At 36.8% G+C, this 19,253-nt stretch overlaps 1 protein-coding gene across 3 annotated transcripts; it reads right to left on the bottom strand.

The window, feature by feature from the left end:
* Positions 1 to 7,871: 7,871 nt before the first annotated feature.
* Positions 7,872 to 18,864, bottom strand: LOC130464314 (uncharacterized). Of its 3 annotated transcripts, none has more exons than XM_056833825.1 (14): positions 17,846 to 18,864; positions 13,454 to 13,537; positions 11,477 to 11,783; positions 11,152 to 11,382; positions 10,746 to 11,045; positions 10,199 to 10,621; positions 9,821 to 10,096; positions 9,509 to 9,721; positions 9,076 to 9,422; positions 8,786 to 8,989; positions 8,586 to 8,693; positions 8,427 to 8,508; positions 8,252 to 8,343; positions 7,872 to 8,136 (listed from the first exon to the last, which is right to left on the bottom strand). In XM_056833825.1, the coding sequence occupies exons 1-14, from the start codon at positions 18,112 to 18,114 to the stop codon at positions 8,094 to 8,096; spliced, it is 2,979 nt and encodes a 992-aa protein (XP_056689803.1). In that variant the 5' UTR covers positions 18,115 to 18,864; the 3' UTR covers positions 7,872 to 8,093. The 3 variants fall into 3 exon arrangements, with proteins under 3 accessions (XP_056689803.1, XP_056689802.1, XP_056689804.1); XM_056833824.1 differs by having other exon boundaries at positions 8,242 to 8,343; positions 17,846 to 18,845; XM_056833826.1 differs by lacking the exon at positions 13,454 to 13,537 and having other exon boundaries at positions 8,242 to 8,343; positions 17,846 to 18,844.
* Positions 18,865 to 19,253: the final 389 nt, after the last annotated feature.

Here is a 19,253-nt window from a genome sequence, read left to right as displayed (position 1 = left end):
TAAATTTTAATTTATTCTAATTATTTCACTAAAATTAAAAACCTTGAATTAATTTAAATTCGACTGAAAATAAATTAAATAAGTGGATTCAATTATAAATTTATATGAGCTTTAAATTTTAATTAAATTTGTATATTTCCGGTTAGACTAGAAATACAGTTTTATGTTTAAAATTAGTAAAGCATATGAATTTATTGGTTTAAGTGGGAGCAATTTTAGTCATAAACTCTTGATTAGGTCTACAAATCCTTTAAGGTTAAACAACTTGATTAGAATTAATAAGGACTGAATAATTGGTAGATTATTGGTGCCCTTAATTAATTGCTGCAAATATTTATGTGATGCATAACGTGTTTTACTAACCAGCTATGTGGGCCATTCATGATAATGAATGGGTGAATGGTATATATTGTATATGTACTGTTTTGCAGGTTATGAAGTGACTAGTATGGCCCAAATAGGATAGAAAATATGGTCTGCGTACCATTAATTTGAATGTAATTGGTCTAAAGTACCAAAATTGTTTTTCAATTCAAATATGGTCTGCGTACCATCAAATAGTTGTAATTAGTTTAATTATAGCTTATCCTATTTGAAGAAAATGGCAACTCCCACGGAGATTTTCAAGACGGACTTTGAAGTTGAAGCTTCAAGATGAAGTCGGGCCGTACTAGATCAAATTTATCTTATGCATGCTTTAAGTTATTTATTGCTTTAAATATGTCTTAAATATGCATGAGATCAAAGCTTGATTATGTTGCATGATTAAGGATTTTAGTTCACTTAAAATCTAACCAACATAGTAAGAGCCTTAAGTTCCAAACTTAAAAATTGAGTTAAAAGGTGCCATGCCAAAATAACACTTACTTGGATATCCTTTTTTCATCGATCTTAGTAATAGTTTTCCGCCATAGCGAGGTGTTACTTATCGATACTAAAGGGGTAAGGTACACAGATAATTGTGAGTACATGTTAGTTTTGGTGAAACTCAACGATATAAGTAAGGAGTCCTTTTATGTCGTGGCAAAATCGATAGGTTTACCTAATAAGTTCTTAGACGTACCTATCAACCAAGAGTAGTTTCTAGACTATTAGCAAAAGGCTTTTGCTTAGCTAAAAGATTTTAGAATTGAGTCTACATACACAATGTGCTTAATTCTTTAATGGTTTTAGGGTCTTGGAATCATTTTATTCACACCTGCCGGAACAATAAAATCGAATAAAATGCTAATGACTTGTTTAAATTGCATGATTGCTTTAATTTTCAAGTTATTACTCATGATAAATGTTTACACTTTGCATGCTTCAATGTATGTTTTAATTATTGTTTATAATTAAATATCTTGCACTGCAATAAATCCTTTTAGAAAGGTAACAGTAAATTTCCTCGATTGGTAGTGAATCCAAGAACGATTCACGGAAATGAGAGAAAATGAGCAATTTAAAATGTACGTTTCTTTTAGAGACTTTTATGGTTGTTTTCGAGTATCAAAATCGAATGGCGAACCAATTGGTGCGTGTGAAATCAAAATACAATGTAGTTTTGAGATCATAAAGCATTGAGTTTAAAACGCTCAGCTTTACCAATGGTTAACAACCTAATATCTTTGTCCATTTAATTCTCGAATGAGTCTAGTCCCTAGACATTCGAATAGATCGATGCTTAGAGAACTTTAGAAGCTTCTCGTATGATCATCTAGTTGAAACAAAATATTCAACATAAATTAAAATGGTAAGAACTTTGTTGGAGTGACATTGGACATGTCTAAACAAAGTATAAAAGACAACACTAGAGAATTCAATTCTTAAGGCTATAAGAAAGGGTACAAGAAATAGGAAAACAAGGAACAAATGAAAGGAATTTACGATTCCGTTTCTACCTATAAGTTTATGTTTAAAGAGAAGTGACCTAGCAATCAAACTTCCTTGGTATCATATACCGCTTGAGGTTCTTACTTCGGTAATGACTCAAACAATGGAAGCTAGGATACACTAATGACCTACAAGTGGGAAATGAAGCATGGCAATGCTACATTAGTTGTAGGGTCATCTGGTTTGTTTTAAGTCCTTTCAAGGCTGGAACTTAATGGTTATTTTGTTCCATAATCAGCATACCTAAATTTCTGCTTCAAACACAGAAAGACTCACATTCAAGAAAAACAAAAACAATGTTTGTTTGTTTAGTTGAATGAAATGGTCATTTACGGGTTGAGTCAATATGCTTGATTAAAAACAAACAACTCTTTAACAATAAAAACTTTACTAGGTTCAAATCAACCCCTTGATTTGAGTTCCACTAATCTTTGGCATTGTTGCTTAGACCATATCAGCAAGTTAACATTCATAAGCTCTATTTTAATGGACTTTTGAAAGTTGATTGATTTCTAGATAAATTCAAGACAAGCTAGTCTTACTTGTTGAAAGTAACAAAAGATATGAACTATTGTTAGAACGCCTAAACAATAGAATTCAAAGCTAAAGAAAGAGATTTTATGACTTTATTATTTCACCTAGATTTGAGTGAATTTTGGTTCATTTACTCGAAGTGATATAAGTTTGAATCTATTTGGCTAGTTCAAAGATTCAGAAGTATGAAATCCACTTGGAAAGAAATCATAAAGATCTAAGATAGATCATGTTAATGATTACTTGAGACCAAAATTATCATCAATGATTGTGTGTAGTAAAATTCAAAATCTAGCTCCATAAGATATGGCATATCTAAATTGGAATGATCGAAGTCGATTAGTACTTGATTCGATCAATGATGGATCATAAAGGCCTTTCCTATAATTTCTAAAAACAAAATGCTCAACTACCACCAAACTAAACCAAAATTCGTCAAAGCTATTGAAAAGTAATTTTAGAATATCTTTTCATCATATATCTAGAGAGTTCCTAAACTCAGTGGGAGCTTAGTGTTTGTTATTCAACAAACTAAGGCCCAAGTATAGATATACGTTTCATTGTGATTTATTCAAATGAGACACAAGGGTATTGTTTCTACCATGAATTTTTGAGAACATAATGTTTGCTTGCTCGAAATAATGTCCTTTTGAAGATTCGTTTCCAAAATGACAAGTGGGAGAAAATAGACCTCGAAAGTCTTCGAGGCGAACAACAAACTTAAACGGACTTTCCAGAGGCTTTTCGAAGTTCTTTAGAAAATCCGAACACGTATTCTTTAAGGACTTTAGAAGTGGCTTTTAAAGAATAAGACATCTCTTAGAAGACTTTACAAGTGCTTCAAGGAGAACAGAATATTCAAAGGACTTTCAAGTGGCTATTGATATTCTATTTTTTGATGTTCTATACCCAAGTAGGCATAAAATTCAAGTCACTGAAACTATGAGATTCTTCTATTAGATAGTAAATAAACATGGAGTTCAGGTCACTGAAGCTATGCGATTCTTCTATTAGATAGTGAAGAAACCTACAACTTGCAGTCAAACTATTATCATGTAGATTAATGAGTTTGTGACCTGTAAGAAAGCTATGCCGAAACCTAGATTCCCTAAAAAGGTTAGAGGCCATAAATAGACTCAAATGTTTTAAATGGTTAGAGGCCATAAAACATACTCAATGTTTTGATGACAAAATTGAAATTTTGTTGATTTGCCAGAATAGTTTCACACCTATTGGTTGCAAGTTTGTTTTAAGGATAAAAACCATCAAACATGGAATTGTGTTCACACACAAAGCTAGATTAGTTGCTACAGGTTACAAGTAAATTCACGACGTAGATTGTGTTGAAGCCTCAGGCCAAATCGTAATGCTTAAGTCTATAATTCAAGCAATGATTGCATATTGGTACATATGGCAATTGGATGAAAAAACGTACTCCTCAATCAAATGTTGGAAGAAAACTATGCACATGGAATGTCATAGGATTTGTGAATCCAAATAAATGCTTGAAAAGGAATGCTAGCTTATGAAATCTAAGTACAGATTTAAGCAAGCAATTGGGAATTGGAACTGTATTTTAGTGAAGCTAATAAGCATTTTAGTTTCATAAAATGTACATGATTCTTATAGATGTATAAGAAGTTTAGTGGGAGTACATAAAAACTTAATTGGTCATATGTGTATCACACACATATCTCTCTATTGTGAAATAACATTCAAATGCTAATGACTTAGATTTGAAATTATTCATCAATGATGGACCAAGGCGAAACTTAGTACATATTGGGTATTAAGATCTATTTACAAAGATCTTATATTAATGTTTTGGATTAAGTAATGGCATTTACTAAATCAAACACGAAAGACTACATTGGAGATATTCGACCCATGTGAATAAATCTAAGTAAAGAATGTTTGAACTATGTATAAGCATTTACTAAGTTAAACATCAAAGGATCTAAGTAAGATTCTTAACCTATATTATATGTCAAAGAATTTAGCTGGATTTAGTATCTACTGAAACTATATGAGCTAAAGTTACATGAATAGAATTCAATTGGGAGTTATTTTGCAAAAGAATTTATCATGTATAATATAATATGATGATCGCCAAAAACGTATCGTATGACTTTAGGCATGACGAACATATACCAATCTCTATTGATCTAAGTGAAGATCAACTAGATTGAGATAAAGAAAAACTTATGGTACTTGAAAAGGTACATAGGAATAATTCTTGATTCAAGGAAATAAAGATATGCTAAATAGTTGATGGTACACGCATAAACACTGGCAAATGATCAAGCAAGATCCCTTTCGAGTTAACCATTGACAAGGACGAGCTAAAAGAGCATCGTGTTTTGAAATGGCAACATGGATTGGAGACCATGAGTTGTTGCGTGGAAAATTAAAATAAGAATTTGTGTGTTCTAAGATACAGCTGGAAAGTCTTCCACATATCTGTGAACTGCTTGGATAAGTAATTCCAAACAAAGCATCACTAGCAACCTATAAATTTGAAGTAAAAGTACTTATTCCCTAAGAAGCAATAAAACATAGTTGTTTATGTTAAAGAGTTCTTCACCGAACATGGGTAGATCACATGTCTGCTGGCTTGATGGTTCTTCATTGAAAAATGCGTAGAACCACTCTTGAACCAAGAAAAGACTAGATCACAAAATAAACATACTCAAAAGATCTTATCATCTATCTCAAAGAACATTCGATGAAAATGATATTAAGATTGGCAAAGCATGATAACTAAACCTATGCAACAAGTGAGAAGCACACTAGTGGAAAAAATACCTGTTGAGGGGGGCATTTTGGGTTTATTGAGGCGAACAAGGCCCGCTGCGATAGACGTAGCTTCAACAGCTCAGTGATCTGTTGAGGCGGGCTTTGTTCGCCTCAACAGGTGATCTGTTGTGGGGGGCTTTCAAAAGCCCGCCTCAAAAACCTCTACAGAAAGCGCGAAAATAAGGACCTGTTGAGGGGGGCATTTAAGAAGCCCGCCTCAACAGCCTCCTCTGTTGAGGCTCACTTCTTAAATGCCCCCCTCAACAGGTCCTTATTTTTGCGCCAAAAGTTCATATGTTGTTGAGGCGTACATTAAAAGCCCCCTTCAACAACATTAATTTTTTTTTTTTCCAAATTCTTTTAAAATATAAAATAGGCGGCAATAACCACAACTAGATATATACTCCATTGAGTATTGAAACCTGTACCCAATCAACACCAAAATAGCAAAGGTATGAATCTGCTTATCTTTGATAAATAAATCATTACATTAACTTCATTTATATTAACCCAACAGAGCAAAGCGTATATATAGTACGTATGTTTACAATTTTTAAACACCTAGCTAGTCTAACAAATTACAACTAATATTAACAACTAAAGACAAAAGGCTAGAGAGCTAATCTAACAAATGTCTCTAATCCAGCCACTTAGGTCCCTTTAGATCATGCATTACAAACCTTAAGTAAGGTCGTGTTGACTTTCTTCCAATCGACTCGATCCCTAGCCTGCAAGTTGCATGGAAGGAAAATATATATGAGTACCAAAGTTTACACTCACGATATTGTCTTTACATTCCATTGAAGCATAAAATTAAAAGATATAGTTGCAGACTATAGAGATAATTAAGTACGTTGTTGACCTATAACGACCCAATGAGCCTTAAATGTGCATACGTAGATTAGAATGAGTTTTAGAAAGTTAAAGCTATGTATATTAGTAATGTAATAAGAATCAAATGAGTCCTTAGGTTCTTTAGTTCAAAGTTGGGAGCGGAAATGTCATTTTAGCTCTAAACATGACCTATAACGACCTAATGAGCCTTAAATGTGCATAAATAGATTCGAATGAGTTTTAGAAAGTTAAAACTATGTATATTAGTCATGTAATAAGAATCAAATGAGTCCTTAGGTTTTTTAGTTCAAAGTTGGGAGCGGAAATGTCATTTTAGCTCTAAACATGACCTATAACGACCTAATGAGCCTTAAATGTGCATAAATAGATTCGAATGAGTTTTAGAAAGTTAAAACTATGTATATTAGTCATGTAATAAGAATCAAATGAGTCCTTAGGTTCTTTAGTTCAAAGTTGGGAGCGGAAATGTCATTTTAGCTCTAAACATGACCTATAACGACCTAATGAGCCTTAAATGTGCATAAATAGATTCGAATGAGTTTTAGAAAGTTAAAACTATGTATATTAGTCATGTAATAAGAATCAAATGAGTCCTTAGGTTCTTTAGTTCAAAGTTGGGAGCGGAAATGTCATTTTAGCTCTAAACATGACCTATAACGACCTAATGAGCCTTAAATGTGCATAAATAGATTCGAATGAGTTTTAGAAAGTTTTAACTATGCATATTAGACATGTAATAAGAATCAAATGAGTCCTTAGGTTTTTTAGTTCAAAGTTGGGAGCGGAAATGTCATTTTAGCTCTAAACATGACCTATAACGACCTAATGAGCCTTAAATTTGCATAAATAGATTCGAATGAGTTTTAGAAAGTTAAAACTATGCATATTAATCATGTAATAAGAATCAAATGAGTCCTTAGGTTTTTTAGTTCAAAGTTGGGAGCGGAAATGTCATTTTAGCTCTAAACATGACCTATAACGACCTAATGAGCCTTAAATGTGCATAAATAGATTCGAATGAGTTTTAGAAAGTTAAAACTATGTATATTAGTCATGTAATAAGAATCAAATGAGTCCTTAGGTTCTTTAGTTCAAAGTTGGGAGCGGAAATGTCATTTTAGCTCTAAACATGACCTATAACGACCTAATGAGCCTTAAATGTGCATAAATAGATTCGAATGAGTTTTAGAAAGTTTTAACTATGCATATTAGACATGTAATAAGAATCAAATGAGTCCTTAGGTTTTTTAGTTCAAAGTTGGGAGCGGAAATGTCATTTTAGCTCTAAACATGACCTATAACGACCTAATGAGCCTTAAATGTGCATAAATAGATTCGAATGAGTCTTAGAAAGTTAAAACTATGCATATTAATCATGTAATAAGAATCAAATGAGTCCTTAGGTTTTTTAGTTCAAAGTTGGGAGCGGAAATGTCATTTTAGCTCTAAACATGACCTATAACGACCTAATGAGCCTTAAATGTGCATAAATAGATTCGAATGAGTTTTAGAAAGTTAAAACTATGTATATTAGTCATGTAATAAGAATCAAATGAGTCCTTAGGTTCTTTAGTTCAAAGTTGGGAGCGGAAATGTCATTTTAGCTCTAAACATGACCTATAACGACCTAATGAGCCTTAAATGTGCATAAATAGATTCGAATGAGTTTTAGAAAGTTAAAACTATGTATATTAGACATGTAATAAGAATCAAATGAGTCCTTAGGTTCTTTAGTTCAAAGTTGGGAGCGGAAATGTCATTTTAGCTCTAAACAGAAGCAAACAGAGGAGAAACACACAGATGGAAGTGAAATTCTAAAGACCACCAGATCAGAATTCACATGCAACAGCAGCAAGACCAGCAGATTAGTATTCAAAGCAATAAATTAGCAAATCCAGCAGACTTGTAATTATGGAAAAATTAAAGAACTTTACCAAATCCATGAAGATATAAACGCTTCCATCTTTGTGTCTAAACAACCTAAGTAAATAAATACTCGGTTGTAAAAAACTTAGCCCATTGCTCACGAACCACATCTATTTCCTCATCGGTATAAGGCGCATTTCTTGGAGTGTAAGCCTGAAATAAGTAACATGATAAGTAATGCTACTTGTAAATTAAGAATTCTACTACGTAAAAGTACTAGTATTAGTAGTTCAACTAACATATGGTAAAAGAACGAACATTGTCTAACCGCTCATCAGTGTTATGGTGTAACGTGACTATTTCATGCATGAACTTCATAACGTAATAGCCACACTCGCGGGCGCCGACTTGTTGAGCACACTGATTTGGAGATAAATCATAAATTATATATCCAAGTAGTTACCCAAAAAAAAAAGTAAAGCTAATTAGTAAGCATGATATACCTTTACATGGAAGCCTTTCAACCCCTGCATAGTCGCTCTATTCGGACAAATCCCATCATTAAACTTGTACACTTGGTATGCCCTGGAAGTTGAGTAAAACTTCATGAATCTGATTCGGCACGAAAAGAAATAACTTAAAAAGAATTGAAAGTAACTTACAAACACAAGATTCCCCATGCACTATTTTCTCGGTTGGAACCTATCGCAGAGTCGAAAATATACGCACAACCTCTACGTAGGTCTAACACGTACAAAATCCAATGATTTCTGCATTATATATAAATGTTATTGCAACCTTATGCATGAAAATAACAATAACATAGCTATTTACCAAATATCGATCAATCTCTAACACTTACTCTTGATGGTATGGGATCAAAAACCACTTGGTAATGTTAGGATCACCCTTCTTCTCCTTTTCAATTTCAGCATTGAAAACTACTTTCAAATACATTGATGCAGCCTGAGGGTTGGCCTTGATTCTAGAGCTTGACATTGCCTCGGGACAAACAAACCCAATCTGAGAGTTGTCAAATGCAAAGGTGTGTTCGTGGAATAAACACCTACAAAGTAAATGTATAATGCAAAAATTTCAAAAACTATTATAGTTGACAAAACCAAAAACAAAAATATCGATGGAAAAGTTTACATCATATAGACTTGGATCACTGAAATGTTGAGGCACGCCCCTCTAAGGAACTCTTCAACGTCAACCTCATTTACATAAGTTTGTCGATCTTCGTCATAATGCCAAACCGAAGCGGGCAATGGGATTGAAGTATTTTTATATACATCACCGGGCGCCGTATTGATGATAAACTTCAAATAATTGCATGATGGGCCAAGACCTTGAATTGTGTCGTCTGCCAAATTTTGCTTCTTACTTTTGGCGGCTGATTCTTCAGTTTTACGATCACAACTACCTACCATCTCTTTGGCCGTCTTAGAGTTCTTCGACTTCGATTTCGACTCCAACTTATTTGAGCATGAATTTCCCTGTAACAATAATGTTAAGCTAGCATGAAAAGTTCAGTTTTGATTTCAGTGTTGAAGCACAGGGGAGTGGGAAGCATATGGTTTACCTTGGCCGTTAACTTCAGTGTTGTCTTCTCTTTGGACCCTAAATCAAGTGTTGCCTTCTCTTTGACAATTAATTCTGTTGTCTTATCTTTGACAACTAATTCTGTTGTCTTCTCTTTGACAATTAATTCGTTTTTCTTCTCTTTGGAGCTACCAACCACCTCTTCAAAAATCTGACTCCTGGACTTCTTTGTTGGGCGTGGAGTAGAGTACTCCTAAACAGAGGTAGAAACCAAAGGAGTTCAAGGCTCTGAATCTAATTCTAAACAGATGCATAACGCAATGAATGACAATTAATAATTAAAAAGTTATACCTCGTCTTCTTCGAAAATCACCAAGTGAATTGGCCATTGCACAAAACTAGCAAGAGCCCTGCCTAAGTTATTGAATCCATCTCCAGTAGGTACCGGAAGAGTGTCATCATCATGTCCATCGTAAATACAATCAACTTGGACCTTATAATGACTAGGCTTCATCGATCTAAAGTGTTGGTGCAACGAACCATCCAATGGGTACGCCATACCATCTGCCACTATCACTTTGTTACCCAAAACTTTATCCTCAAGGGCAAGACGACATGGAGTTATGGCCTTCACAAATAAATTTACAAAATTTCAGAAATCACTACAAAGTACAATATTAAAAACCTAGCTAGGGGTGTTTTGAGTGTATGCACTATAGAGAATATATACCTTCAGCTCGCGTGGTTGCTGCGATGAACTCGGACAACAGGTTACGAGTGCACGGTTAACATCAAACTCATCACTTACAAGAGCAGAATCAAGTGCGGGGGTAGAGAGGGTGTGTAGTTGACCGGTTGCTTTCAATGTGGCTAGTTGGTTTTGGAGGGCCTCCGCCACCTTTCTCTCTAATTGATCTTCAAACTCCCTTCTCACCGAAGCTCTGATTGATTCGATAGCCTCCGGTGATGGTTCAATATGGCCACATCTACTACTTCGGTCTATTGGACCGAAAGCAACTTTGTAACCGACATTAACTCCACCTGTTGCCTTGACACGCCCACGGTGATCCTTTTTTCCCATAGCCTTGGTGAGGGCATCTTCTCCCTGGGTGAATGAAATATTTCCTTTTCCCTCTTCTTCTATGTACTCCAACTATAAGAATTAGGAAAGTAAAAATTAGATGGTATACATGATGGAAAGGAGAAGCAATCTTAGAAATAGAACTAGGAATTAGGAAAGAAAAGGATATAGAACGTAAAATTTCATATGCACTTACAGCCATCTTAGCAATATTTACGGCTTCTTTATCATTCGGGTCAACTTCCCACTTTCCCTCTTTGTTTTTAACTTGATGAGCCAAGATCCACTCTACTGATCTAAACTTCTTAAATCTATCTGGCGCTGTGGTGAGTGATGAGGTCACTGAGGAGGAGCCACTTGAGAGGGTTAAAGCTGCCTCTGGCGGTAGTCGCCCATCATTTATCCACTCTGGTCTCTTTCTAACATAACCCTTTTGGCCTGTGCGATGTGGGTGCTTGTTTTGTAATGCACTTTTACTTGCTTTTTCTCTACGAACCTGTCAAAAAACACATAAAGAACATGTCGAACATTTAAAGATGGCAACAACAAACTAATCATATAATTATATAAGAAAATATCTAGCAAAGTAAATTCATTATTACCAACATCTCCGGCTTGTTTCGTTCTATCACAAATGTTTTCCAATCATCCTCTGTGATTTGATGGTAGATGTCCCAAGGCATGTCATTTGTCTGATGTTTCGGCATTTTTTCTTTCTTAGTTATCCAACGCCGCGTTAACCTGGACTTGAAAGCTCCAAAGCGTTTCGCCACACACATATGAAAATATTTTTCTCTCCTTTTAGCCGGATCATCAATAATGTGGAACAGAAGCTGTTAATTTTATGGATAAGAGATTGTTAGAAACGTATGCTACACAAATAGATAATCTAGGAGAATACAAATCAAGTTTTTATTCAATGTTTACCTTGGTCTCCTCCCAAAACCCCTTCTTTGTGTGTTCATCTAACGTTGAATATTCTTTCACATTAATGTTAATTCTAGCAGCACAAGACCCAACTTGCTTCCCGTATTCTCCTGACCATTCTCCATCGGGGATTCCATATTGATTATACTGAAGATGCATAGGCTTTTTGGCTTGAACTCCTTTTGACGGACCACGGAATTTGGTCTTTTTACTAGTGTTGGTACCTTGTGATTCCCCCGTAGGATGACTAGCTCCATCAATTCCCTGTATTTCATTATCACGATGATCATCCATGGTAGCTACGGTCCTGCAACAAAGAAAAGAAAGCAATACTTAGTAAAGGGAGCAATACTTAGAAAAGAGAGCAAAATGCTACAATTGGCCATTTACAAAGCTATACCTAAAATAATGGCCTTATGGTATTACACCTAACATGCAAAACAATCCCAAATCAAACCTCACCTAAAAAAACAACCCAAAAAAAAATCATAACTCACCAGTTCTACGCACTGATCTGCACAGCTCAGATCAGAACTGTGCAGATCAGTGCACAGAACTGGTCAGTTCTCAGTTCTGTGCACTGATCTGCACAGTTCTGATCTGAACTGTGCAGATCAATGCACAGAACTGATCAGAACTGACCAGTTCTGTGCACTGATCTGCACAGTTCTGATCTGAGCTGTGCAGATCAGTGCACAGAACTGATCAGAACCTGACCAGTTTTGTGCACTGATCTGCACAGTTCTGATCTGAGCTGTGCAGATCAATGCACAGAACTGATCAGAACTGACCAGTTCTGTGCACTGATCTGCACAGTTCTGATCTGAGCTGTGCAGATCAGTGCACAGAACTGATCAGAACTGACCAGTTCTGTGCACTGATCTGCACAGTTCTGATCTGAGCTGTGCAGATCAGTGCACAGAACTGATTAGAACTGACCAGTTCTGTGCACTGATCTGCACAGTTCTGATCTGAGCTATGCAGATCAGTGCACAGAACTGATCAGAACTGACCAGTTCTGTGCACTGATCTGCACAGTTCTGATCTGAGCTGTGCAGATCAGTGCACATAACTGCACAGTTCTGGGCAAAATGCTACAATTGGCCATTTACAAAGCTATACCTAAAATAATGGCCTTATGGTATTACACCTAACATGCAAAACAATCCCAAATCAAAACTCACCTAAAAAAACAACCCAAAAAAAAAATCATAACTCACCAGTTCTACGCACTGATCTGCACAGCTCAGATCAGAACTGTGCAGATCAATGCACAGAACTGATCAGAACTGACCAGTTCTGTGCACTGATCTGCACAGTTCTGATCTGAGCTGTGCAGATCAGTGCACAGAACTGATCAGAACTGACCGGTTTTGTGCACTGATCTGCACAGTTCTGATCTGAGCTGTGCAGATCAGTGCACAGAACTGATCAGAACTGACCAGTTTTGTGCACTGATCTGCACAGTTCTGATCTGAGCTGTGCAGATCAGTGCACAGAACTGATCAGAACTGACCAGTTCTGTGCACTGATCTGCACAGTTCTGATCTGAGCTGTGCAGATCAGTGCACATAACTGCACAGTTCTGATCAGTTTTGTCCACTGATCTGCACAGTTCTGATCTGGGCAGTGCAGATCAGTGCACATAACTGCACAGTTCTGATCAGTTTTGTCCACTGATCTGCACAGTTCTGATCTGGGCAGTGCAGATCAGTGCACAGAACAGAACTGATCAGTGCACTGAGAAGCTAAAACAGTACTTCATGCATGTAAATTACACCTTCAAACATGTAAATTACACCATACTGTAAGCAAAGTATCAAATTGTAAACAAAGTCATCTTCAAAACGGTTTTTATGTACTTATCCATCATCAACCACCAGAAAGCAAACATCAGAAACTAAGTTACCAATCACAAAGCCATGCAAACAAGAACAGGTAATTGATATTATTAGACAAAATGTACTGAAAACTAACCTAGGAAAATTCAACTGCAATTTCTGCAACCTGTGCTTGGAACCTGGCTCACATAAGAGGATACGACATTCACCAAGTTTACACCTGTGTGAAAAAACCAGATAAAGTTAGTCAAGTTATTAGAAGTATCAGACTCTCAGTAACTTAAATAGGAGGGATAAAGTAGGAGACTATCACTGCAATTCCTCTTCACAATACAAGTGGCAATTGATTGGGGTTGAATTTTTAGAAAAAAAATATGAATTAATATCCACAAGTATCCTTCACTATTCAAATTTAAGTAGTCAAGATAACAAAAATTCCAAGGCGCACAGGCTTTCAGATATGAATAGAAAGAACAAAGTCAAAAACTTCAACAATGCATCAGAAGTGAAGCCCGAACTTACACATGTATGTTTCAATTACGATTCGTAACCCATATTCCTTCCGTATGATCTGTACGCATATGATTAGTATTATTTGCATCCTCCTCTTCTGGCAATGGTTGAACAACCATTGGTAACGGAGGTGTGTCATCATACTCATCATACTCATCTTCATCTACAACATCATCAATACCCAAAATATGTCTTTTTCCTTGGGCAACAACACGCCATCTAGGATCAATATTGTCAACCACATAAAAAACTTGCTTAGCTAGTGATGCTAGAATGAATGGCTCGTCACTGTCACTTAGTCGATCAAAATTCACCAAGGTTAAACCCGGGAAAATTTCATCTCGCTTCACACCATTTTGGTTGTTAGCCCACTGACACCGAAAAACAGGGATCACAAAATAGGTATAATCAAGCTCCCATATTTCTTCGATAACACCATAATATGATTGTGTTGAATCAACCGGCCTTTTATCCTTAGCGCTTGCATAGACCCTAGATGATGCAACAACCTTTACTCCACTATTTTGCACTACACTCTTTTCATCTTGCCTTCTAGTGTAGAATGTGAACCCATTGATATCATATCCTTCAAAAGATCGAACACATAGTCGAGGACCTCGAGATAACCACTTGATCGTATCAGAAACATCATGGTCTTGTTTCTTTCCAACTTCCTTCTTAAACCATTCAATAAATGTGCGATTATGTTCCCGCATCAACGCTCTTTCCTTCAACTTAGGATTACAATGTTGCAATTCAAGCAGATGCTTTTCTAAATAAGGATGAACCTCTGTAAGATGCTGCAACACACAAAGATGTGCCTTCTTCTTCCTCTCCGATGGAGGAGATATCACATTTTTACCAATTACTCCCTCCCCTGCGAGCCTACCAACATGTCGAGATTTTGGAAGTCCTATTGGTTCAAGGCTTGACAAAAACTCAGCTAGATATCCAGAAATCTCTTCTTTAAGGACTCCCCGAATGATACTACCCTCTGGATTAGCCGGATTCCTTGCTTTGTCCTTTAAAGTCTTAAAAAATCTCTCAAAAGGATACATCCATCTTAAGAACACCGGACCACATAACTTGACTTCGCGAACTAAATGGACAATCAAATGCACCATTATATCAAAGAAAGAAGGCGGAAAATACATTTCAAATCGACATAGAGTTTCAACAACATCATTGTGCAAAGCATCCAAAGTCTCCGGATCAATCACCTTAGCACATATGGAATTGAAAAACAAACAAAGTTTTGTTATAACATGTCTCACGTGTTTCGGCAATATCCCACGAAGTGCAATTGGCAAAAATACATTAATCAGTGCATGACAATCATGAGACTTCATACCAATCAACCTAAGGTCCGAGAGAGACACTAGGCGCTTAACATTCGACGAATATCCCCAGGGAACCTTAATGCCATGTAAGCACTCACAAAACTTCTTCTTCTCCTTTCTCGACATTGTGTAACACGCTGGAGGCAGAAAGGTCTTTGTACCATCCTTTTTTTTAACAGGCCACAAATCTGGTCGAATATTCTTCTTTTTCATATCTTTCCGCACATTCTCGTTGTCCTTGGTCTTTCCTGGTATGTTTAGCAAAGTCCCGATGATAGCATCGCACACATTTTTCTCAATGTGCATTACATCGAGACAATGCCTAACCGACAAATCTTTCCAGTAGGGAAGATCCCATAATGGAGACACTTTCTTCCATAAAACACCCTTTTTAGACTTGGACTTGAAGCACTTACCGTATTTGGTTTCAACATTTTTGATACGTTCATAAACTTGTGATCCTGTCAAAGGTGTACGAGCTACTCCTTCCTCGGTGAACCCATTGAATTCCTTCTTCTTCTTACGATAAGGATGATATCGACTAAGGTGCTTCCTGAAATCTGGGTAGATATTTTTCTTGAAATGATCCAACCGTGTGGGCTTCATGTCCTCTTCACATATAGGGCATGCTTGTTCTCCTTTGGTTTTGTACCCAGACAAGTTTCCATAGGCCGGAAAATCATTTATGGTACAGAAAACCATTGCCCGCAATGTAAAGTTTGAGTTGGTGTGAGCATCGAACATTGGAACACCTTCATTCCACAACAATTTCAAATCATCTATGAGTGGAGCGAGATACACATCTATATCATGTCCTGGCTGCTTAGGCCCTGAGATGAGGAGTGACAACATGATATACTTGTGTTTCATACACAACCATGGAGGAAGATTGTAAATTGCAAGAAGAACCGGCCAAGTGCTATGCTGACTACTCAGAGAGCCGTATGGATTCATCCCATCTGTACATAGAGCAAGTCTCAGATTTCTAACCTCCTTGCCAAATTCAGGATACTTCTTATCAATAGTTCTCCATTGAGGAGAATCAGCCGGATGTCTAAGGAATTCATCTTTCTTCCTCCCTTCCGCATGCCACCTCAGATACTTAGCATTCTTCTTTACGGAGAACAAGCGCTCAAACCTAGGTATGATCGGAAGATACCACAATACCTTGGCGGGCGGTCCCCTCTTAGCTGAATTGGCCCCTTTACGCTTGTAACGCGACATAGAACACGTTGGACACTTATCCAAATTTTCATACTCTTTTCTGTAAAGAATACAATCATTTGGGCAAGCATCTATCTTGACGGCCTCTAAGCCTAAGGGATTCGTCAATTTGTTGGCATAATAGGCAGAGGTGGGAATGTCATTGCCATCGGGAAACCAAAGACCTAGTCGTTTCAATAATTTCGTGAAACTTTCTTCGGTCCAACCACTCTCCGCTTTCAAGTTGGAAAGTGATGCCACACATTCTAACAATTTGAATTTTGTACACCCAGGGTACAAAGGCGTCTCAGCAGCCTTTAATACCTGCTCGAGTATGTGAGGTCGTTCATTCAAGTGATCTTTCACCGCATCCATCATTTCATTTATTTCATTATCTTCTTGCTCATCATCATCCATCTCATTATTCTCAGAAATATCAGAATCACTCTCATCACTCTCATCACTCTCTGCCAGAACATCAAATTCATTCACACTAGAACTTGGACGATCAAGTATTTTCTCACCATGCCAAAACCAGACATGGTAATCTTGCTTAAACCCACGACGAAATAAATGATCCTCAATTTCATCAATATCAGCTAACCGCCTTACATTGTTACAATCACGGCAAGGACAATAGATCTTTGCGGCTTTCGTATTCCGTTGGTGTGCTAAAGCACATCTAAGGAACTCCTCAACCCCACTCAAGTATTCCACCGTAGTATGGTCACCGTACATCCAACGACGACTCATTTCTAATAACACAAGGTTTTACACAGAATTAGATAAATCAAGCCACAAATTCTTAATTTTGACACAAGAACTATACTAGCTTGGCATAAGATCTTTGTTCTCTAATGATGCAATCTTAATTTTGACACAAGAACTATACTAGCTTAGTTTCTGATGTTTGCTTTCTGGTGGTTGATGATGGATAAGTACATAAAAACCGTTTTGAAGATGACTTTGTTTACAATTTGATACTTTGCTTACAGTATGGTGTAATTTACATGTTTGAAGGTGTAATTTACATGCATGAAGTACTGTTTTAGCTTCTCAGTGCACTGATCAGTTCTGTTCTGTGCACTGATCTGCACTGCCCAGATCAGAACTGTGCAGATCAGTGGACAAAACTGATCAGAACTGTGCAGTTATGTGCACTGATCTGCACAGCTCAGATCAGAACTGTGCAGATCAGTGCACAGAACTGGTCAGTTCTGATCAGTTCTGTGCACTGATCTGCACAGCTCAGATCAGAACTGTGCAGATCAGTGCACAAAACTGGTCAGTTCTGATCAGTTCTGTGCATTGATCTGCACAGCTCAGATCAGAACTGTGCAGATCAGTGCACAGAACTGGTCAGTTCTGATCAGTTCTGTGCATTGATCTGCACAGTTCTGATCTGAGCTGTGCAGATCAGTGCGTAGAACTGGTGAGTTAAAAAAAACTAAGATTTGGTTTTAAGTCCAAACCTTGGTCTGATGGCTGATTCTTCTATTGCAAAATGAGGAATAGATGGATATAAGGAAGACAGGGTTGAATAGCTTGGTCTGAAGTTCCTCGAGAACTGGCACCAAGAAGCATAAAACAGAACATCTACACAGTCCTGATTGAGGTTGTACACCAAATGCAGCGCTTTTTGCAATGATGCTTCATCTCCCTTGAAAATTAGAAGTAAGCAAATGCTATTAGATTTAGTTGAAAAGTAACAGAAAGGAAAAAGCTCCACATAAAATAACATAGCTATAGAATCTCCTAATTTGGTTATTAAAGTCCTTTCTTAAGTTAAATATCAAACCACAGTTTGTTTCCATGCAACAGGATGGATAACTGAATGAGCCCCTATGCATGCAACTATGCAAGAGTTAAGCTACAAGCACCTGGCACTACTCATACTCAGCCATAGTCAAAAGCCTTGTAAGTAGAACTAGTTAATATGAGACTGGTCCTCGGCAAAGGAAGAGGCACGGAGGTTTGCTGCGGACTGTGCATACATTTTCAAATTTTGACAGGTGCTCGACGACCTGGCTTGATTAAATTTTTAACCAAGAAACAAAAAAAGACTAAAAAAATCTCTAGGGGGGCAGACTAGTTTTTTTCACACCGTTAACATAATACTTGCAATAAAGAAGTGTTTACAATCTGCGTTATTATCAGATACTGTAGCAGGCTATATCAGGTACACCAGCTGGTTGCATCAGGTACACCAGCTGGTTGAGCTGCTGCGAGCCCAAACCACAGACCGATAAATCCAACCTTGACCGAAAATGCCATAACAACTAGTACAGGCAATGCAACCAAGTAGAAGGTGACAAAGTTTATTGTTGCACCTATTTTAGTCCTTGTTGAACCTGTCAAAGCCCCACAGGCAGCTGTCTATGGACAGTTTCCGATCTCACAAAACCCCAGAATAGGAACTCAACAATAGCAAGAGCAATATTGTAGCATAATAAAAATGGAACTAAAAGAACTTGAAAATCAAAGCAGCAGCAACAACAGTCTCCACTGTCATACATCAGAATATTGTAGATAAGCGTGTGCAAAAAACATCACAATATACTATAGTGAATACATCAAGCTATGGTAATTTTAGAGCCTATAAAGCTACAATCCAATATCAACGATTAGTTTACATCATTAATAAACTATCAATATTACAATGAACACATGAGTATATTTTATGCAGACATATTTTCAACAGATTCATATCGATTCGCTCCACTTAAAAGTTCAAACACTTCATTTCATCTGCATACTTTGGATCGAGCTACTCACATAGCTTACATAAACCATCACCATAAAAGAGACCTTCATCATTTAGACACAAAACCCATATCACTAACTTCTATTTTGTAACTGAGCTAGAAAAATTTAACCTAA

This window comes from Spinacia oleracea, chromosome 6 (assembly GCF_020520425.1).
Source record: "Spinacia oleracea cultivar Varoflay chromosome 6, BTI_SOV_V1, whole genome shotgun sequence".
Lineage (NCBI taxonomy): Eukaryota > Viridiplantae > Streptophyta > Magnoliopsida > Caryophyllales > Amaranthaceae > Spinacia > Spinacia oleracea.
This window is presented reverse-complemented; position numbering and strand designations above follow the sequence as displayed.

Excerpts from the sequence above, each read along its gene's own strand:
- LOC130464314 (XM_056833824.1), bottom strand. The coding sequence starts at position 18,114 with ATGTTATTTTATGTGGAGCTTTTTCCTTTCTGTTACTTTTCAACTAAA. Across the intron at positions 10,097-10,198 it reads AGCAACCACGCGAGCTGAAG|GCCATAACTCCATGTCGTCT; the intron begins GTATATATTCTC and ends TTATTTGTGAAG. Across the intron at positions 9,423-9,508 it reads CACTGAAGTTAACGGCCAAG|GGAAATTCATGCTCAAATAA; the intron begins GTAAACCATATG and ends TTATTGTTACAG.